At 43.5% G+C, this 5,936-nt stretch overlaps 1 protein-coding gene across 1 annotated transcript in view; it reads right to left on the reverse strand.

The window, feature by feature from the left end:
* Positions 1-333: 333 nt before the first annotated feature.
* The window catches only part of NHSL1 (NHS-like 1), a 108,616-nt gene continuing 103,013 nt past the window's right edge, over positions 334-5,936 (reverse strand). The window contains 3 exon segments of the mRNA XM_009319094.1: positions 334-1,057; positions 4,061-4,190; positions 4,730-5,936. The exon segment at positions 4,730-5,936 is cut by the window's right edge and continues 30 nt beyond it. Coding sequence (XP_009317369.1) covers positions 334-1,057; positions 4,061-4,190; positions 4,730-5,936 — 2,061 coding nt within the window.

A 5,936-nucleotide genomic window follows, 5' to 3' on the forward strand; every position in this document is an offset into this window, starting at 1 on the left:
GCACAATTGCAGTCTCAAGAAAAAGAAAAACGTCACACCCCTACAGGCTCTGAGAAAACTCCCCCCCGCCCCCCCGCAAAGGACTTCTAAGGCTTTACACAAAAAAATTCAACTGTTAACTTTCTTTAAGCCACAGACCATTCATTCAAAGCAAGTCCTCCCCACCCCACCCCAACCATGCAGAACTATCGGTGCTTTAGCATTTAAACACACACATGCAGTTCATGGAATAAATGCTCAGCAAAGTAAACTTGTCCTGGTCTGGGCTTTCTTCTGGAATCTAGTCCTCTGTCATTTTCTAGACTAATATCCAATGCTTTTTGTCACTGCCTTTTAACTTTCTTCAGCTGAGGGACTTAGGTACTTCCTTGAAGTACCTGGTTGAGTCATTAAGTCTAGATGGGTTGGATCCAAGGTCTCCTTGCAGCCTGCCTCCTCAGCATATGGAAAGTCATTCATGTCCATTTCATCACTGTTAAACATATCAAGCTGCCTCTCTTGCTGCTCTTCCAAAGTCCTTCGGACCCTGCCCTCTGACTGTTCCACCACTTCCCCGTCTCCTTCACTAATGACGGTCATGGGGCTGCTCTGGATGCGGTTGCGGACATTGTACTTGCTGCTGGCAGCAGAAGGGGGCGTTCGTGACCGGCCATACCTCGTGCCAGAGAAGGACATGCTCCTTGGCATCAGGCCCTCGCTCTTGGCCCACTCTTCCTGGGCCCGTTTGCTCTTGCTGGGTGAGCAGCTGGCAGGGTTGTCAGAAAGGTCAGGGGAGGCATCCGTCTTTGTCCGGTGGAACCGTGGGTCCGTGTTCTTCAACATCTCTGCCGCGGACATGCGGGAACTGGTGTCACTGCGGCTCCCTTTCTTCAGCAGCAGGGCTTTGAAGTTGTCGTTGCTGGTGCTGCTCTTGCGAACGCTTCTCTGAATAGATCCGGCTTGTTTGAGGGTAGCTAAGGTTGGGGAAGCACCAGTGGGAGTTACGGGGGGCGACGGAGAATGGTTGCGGGTACGGTCGTCTTCAGAATCTTTACGGCCAAGGACTTTCCTTTTGGATCTGAGTTTGAAAAACAACAGAAAAAAGAGGACCAAACAAAAAATGAAACTTTTTACCTCCCCTAATTAAACTAAGCTTAGAGGGATGACAACGAATTAAGCTAAAGCAGAGAGAGGGATAAGGGAGAAGTACTCTAAATCTAAAGCATGAGTAAGAACACCACCAAAACTGTATAGGCATTAATGCAGTTCTTCGACGAAATGAAGGAGAGACCAACTTCCTGACATGAAAGTTATCTTTCCAAATGAAAGGGTGGAGTGTTTTTTTATTTAAATGTAAAGTGCAGGGATAACAAAAACAAAATCAAGACACAATCATGGAACTGGGAATAAGTGGAAACTGGACTTCTACTGCCCCATTTTCACATTACTAGAAATCTTAAAGAAAGAAATGTATTACATGCCTGGTATCTGCAGCAAAGCTGCTTTGCTTCTTTGCAGACTAAGCAAGAATTAATTCAAAAAGGTTGTATAAAGGCTAATTTTACATACGCTATTTTGGCAAGAGTTTAAAACAAGTCAGCAGACTTGTTACAAATACAAGATTATCATGCTATAGTTCCATATTAATTTTTATCAAGCATGTGTTCAATACAGACCGTTCGCCTTGTAAAACAGGTCTCTATGTAACGTGATCTTTATCTGTACTTTCTGAAGTATTTCTTAAGAGATTTTGCCAAGGCAAGCTCAAATGTCTTTATGCATTGCAGCCTACTGATAATAAAAAAACCAGAAAACAAAGTAGCAGGATCCATCAGCTGAGTAGGCGGCAGCAACAGACATTGCCATAAACTCTGCCAAGACTTTGGAGCGATCCTGTCTCTCTGAAGTGGTGAAGTTTATGCATAGATCACTTATGATACCCCCCACAGGCAGCTGTAACAGCTGTTGCTGCCTCCACCTGCCTTTCTGGAAGAAGAATGTAGTACCAACATCCATTCAGCCTGAGGATGAATGGACACCAAAAGACAGCGTAGGGATAAAATGACGACTTCAGTAGTGGCAAACGTAAGAACCTTGTCTAGTTTTAACTGTGCGTCAGTACTGTAGGCAGCAAGTGAATTTGGTGCTTGGATGCTCTGTGAGTCTGTATGCGAATATGTGTGTGCATTAGTTACAGGGAAAAGATTTCCCTTCATTAGGGTTTTGGCTGCCTATGGGTATCTTTAAACGCTGCAATGCTGGGGTCGTACTGCTGCCAAAACCCAAATGAAATTCCAAATAAACAGAAAACGAAGTTCAGTTGCAAAGATCTGCAGGGAAAGACTTACGTTATCCTGGCTTGAAGTAATTCACTAAGACTGTGAATGCAGTGCAAAGCCGTCAGCTTGCTGTCAGCATCTAATCAGCTTTTCTCAGCATGTATGAATTATGACAGAAACTTAAAATTAAGAACCAAATTTGGTTTTGGTGGCTTTTCAGACAGAGATAGGGTATATATTCAAACAGAACTGTGACTTAAGATTGTTCTTCCTGCCCTTAACGCACATACCGCTAAATTTCTTGTCTTACTCCAAAGCGTGTATTCAAGAGTGCCAATCACTGAAATAATACCTTTTAGAAAGGGGGGAGGGGGGACACAAAATGGTTTTTATCGATTAACAGCTAAGGAAGATAATGGTTCAAGTGTAAAGCCAGCAAAAGCAAGGTCTTAATAACAAATGTGTCAAGCAGTTTTAACTATGTCACATCCAGTTCCATTGTCCATTTCCCCATAAACTCATGAATTACATGTATGTGCATACACACAGAGATCCACTCTCTATCTGCATACATAAGGGAGAAAGGCTACTGGCCAGAATATTTCATTCTAAAAACAGATTTGTCGCAGTCCTAGTGAGCGCCATGCAACATGAATGCAACAGACCATTTTTAGAACAGCTCCTACAGGCCAAGTTCTAAGGGGTAACCGTAAAAAGTCAGCATCATATATATGTAATTTTTGTAACATCTGAAACAGAATCGTTTCAAAAATGAAAAAATAGCATTTGCATCCCAAATGCTGCAGTCTCCAGCCACGTTCTCACAACAGCTTTTTCCCGTCCCTCAGTACTCCTGATGCAGAACTCACGCACAGATGTGCAAACACCTAGATAAACCTATACGGATGCTGCCAAGCACTTTCTGTCACCAGTTAAGAGATGGCCCCTCTAAATTTTGAAGTAAAAGACACAGCCACAAGATGGCACTACCACTACATCGATTCTAGTCTAAAAGGACGCTCAGTAGTTCAGAGAGTGGTAATGGTCTTCTGTGTGTACTGTTTAAATGGTGCACACGTTTCATTTTGTGGTTTTAAGCTTTTTAGCTTTTCTTTTCCTTTTTAAGGACCTAATGCGAACAGCACAAAAATCTAGTTGCCTATTCAGGATGATTTTGTTTTTAAGGGAAATGAATAATGTCATCAATAATAGAGCCAGTATTGCACATTTCATTCATGAACCGGTTTGACACAAAACACCCGACCTCAGGCTGGATTATGGCAAACTATAATCCAGCGTTTGCCATATGTTTTGCCATATGACTGACATGTTGTGTTACTTGCCAGTTTCAGCCACGCTTGCCATGAAGCATTAGCGTTGAGCCTCTGTCCCAAACTGCACCATATAAGCAGCGAAGAGAGTAAAAAGAGATGGAGAAGAACAAGAATGAAAACAAAAAGATACTCAGAAAAAGCAACAGTAGAGTTAATATGGCAGATTGAGAACAGTACAATAAACACTAGACGTAACTTGATATTTTAAGGGGCAGGATATTTATAACATAATCTACATTGATTTAATCTGGTAGCTTTTAGTTCAGAATGGATTAAATGTATTTGTAAAACAATAAAACCCAAGTTCTTTTCCTTATCTTTTTCATATATAGTCTTAGTAGAAAGTTGATAAATGTGTGCTTTCTGTTAAAGCAATGACTGTTGTAAGCGTGTGTTTTAGCAAAACAATATTAATTTTTGAGAAAACTACCGGACCTGACTGTATGGGAAGGGCAATTTCTGCAGTACCTGTGAATGGCTGCAAAAAGATCCTCAGTAGTCCTTGGTCTCGCTGGTGTTGCCACTCCGTCCGTCTCTTCCCCATAACTATTGCTCGGCAGGAATGAACTATTTGCTGTATCTGATTCAAACACCTCCACTACGCAGAGAGAATGAACAATACTGTCAGTCCGTCGTGGGAACCCAACAGGCATATAACCCTGAAACGAGCCCTCGCTGCCTCTAAGGCAAAGCAGAGACTGAGTGCACCGGTGTCATTATTGAGATTTCAGAAGAACGCTTGCTTAGGAAACTGCAGTGCACAAAATGCCTATGCTTGCTCACACACACAGGCGGAGAACAATACTGAAAGAAAATGTGTATGGTTTCCACTAAAATGCAAAATCAAAACTAACAAAGCTAGCCATGTTTTCATAGCATGTTTTAATCCTAGCACAGTTAAATAAAGCATCATTTTCTTTCCACGTCTGCGATAATGAGAAGTCAGAAAGGAATTATAAGAAATGTCATAAAGTATTAATCTGATCCCTGCAACTTTCTTCAGGCTTTTAAACTATCTCAAGAGGCTCTTTTCTCTACAGAAGCCCACCTGAATGCTAGGATTGCTATTCTCACTCCCCAGCTTCTTTAAAATAGCTACTGCTGCATCTGAAGAAGAGTCAGAGAAGAGAGACTCACCACTTTCGTTCTCTTGAGATAGGTGCCCGTCAGCGTTACTGCCGCTGTCTTGGCTGCTGCCTGAACTGCTTCCTTCATCAAAAGCGGACTGCTCCTCCTGCCTGGGTTCTTCTTGAACTGGTGATGCAGCAGGCTGTACCACAAAGGCATTAGCTCCCACTGTCTCAGAGAAGGTGAATCCGGCAGCTCCTCCCTCAGGAACCAGGCTGCCAGAGTCCATCTCGCTAGAACTGAGTCCATCTGTAAGACAATTTCTCGCCTCCTCACAGTGTGCAAGCACAGCGTCTCTCTTCGTTGGGCTTGATGTGCTTCTGACAGTATCACTCACTTCAGCTATTTTCTCCACTGTAAGATCTAACTGTGGAGGTGGTACAACAAGGAACAGTTTGGGTTTCTTTGAAATAGGAGGTGGTTTCTTGCTTGACAATACGACCTGAGCCTTGTCGGGAGATGCTGGTGACCCCTGAAGTGACACGCCAGAATGGAGGTCTTCACTCTGCACTGAAGACCCAGGTGTGTCTTCAGTAGCTGTCCCCAGTGCATCAGCTTCGGAAGACTTGTTTAGACCTACTGCACTCGCAGGCTTTTGATCACTGTCAAGCGCAGGTATGTTATCAGAAAGAACGAAAGGAGAACCCCGAGCCAGTGTTTGAACTGAGTTTTTAAATGAAGTGCCTTCAGTTTTCATTTCCTCTTCGCCTAAGCTGCTACTGAGTCTTAGTGAGAGAGATGGCTTTAGGGAAGACTGCGATGGTGAACTTACAGTACCCTTTTCCTGAGAGGTGGTTTCAGAAGCAGATTCAGGTGATGGTTCACCTTCTGTCACTTTTTTCACAGACCTCAGCTGCACCATTTGCAACGCTTTGGTAGTTACTAAGGGCATCACAGGTCTTGATGCATCTTGCTTGTTCAGTGGCTGTTTCACTGGACTGTAGCAAAAATCTTCCTGGTTACGTTTCTTAAAAGAATACTGTGGGTATATTGTTGCACCTTTTGTTAGTCTGGGATCAAGAGGTGGTGCTGGTGGTGGGACAGTTAAGGGGAAAGTAGAAGGAGGAGGAACAGGGGAAGAGAACGAACTGATGGAGGCTTCTTGTGGAAACCATGGGACAGTCTGAGCAAAGGAAGAATTTACATCAGCTTCTGGCGGAGGAGGGGGAAATGTGGGAGAGGCTGGCAATGGTGACAGATCCATTACTTCTGCTGG

The sequence above is a fragment of the Pygoscelis adeliae genome, unplaced genomic scaffold, assembly GCF_000699105.1.
Source record: "Pygoscelis adeliae isolate BGI_AS28 unplaced genomic scaffold, ASM69910v1 Scaffold172, whole genome shotgun sequence".
In the NCBI taxonomy this organism is placed as follows: Eukaryota; Metazoa; Chordata; class Aves; order Sphenisciformes; family Spheniscidae; genus Pygoscelis; species Pygoscelis adeliae.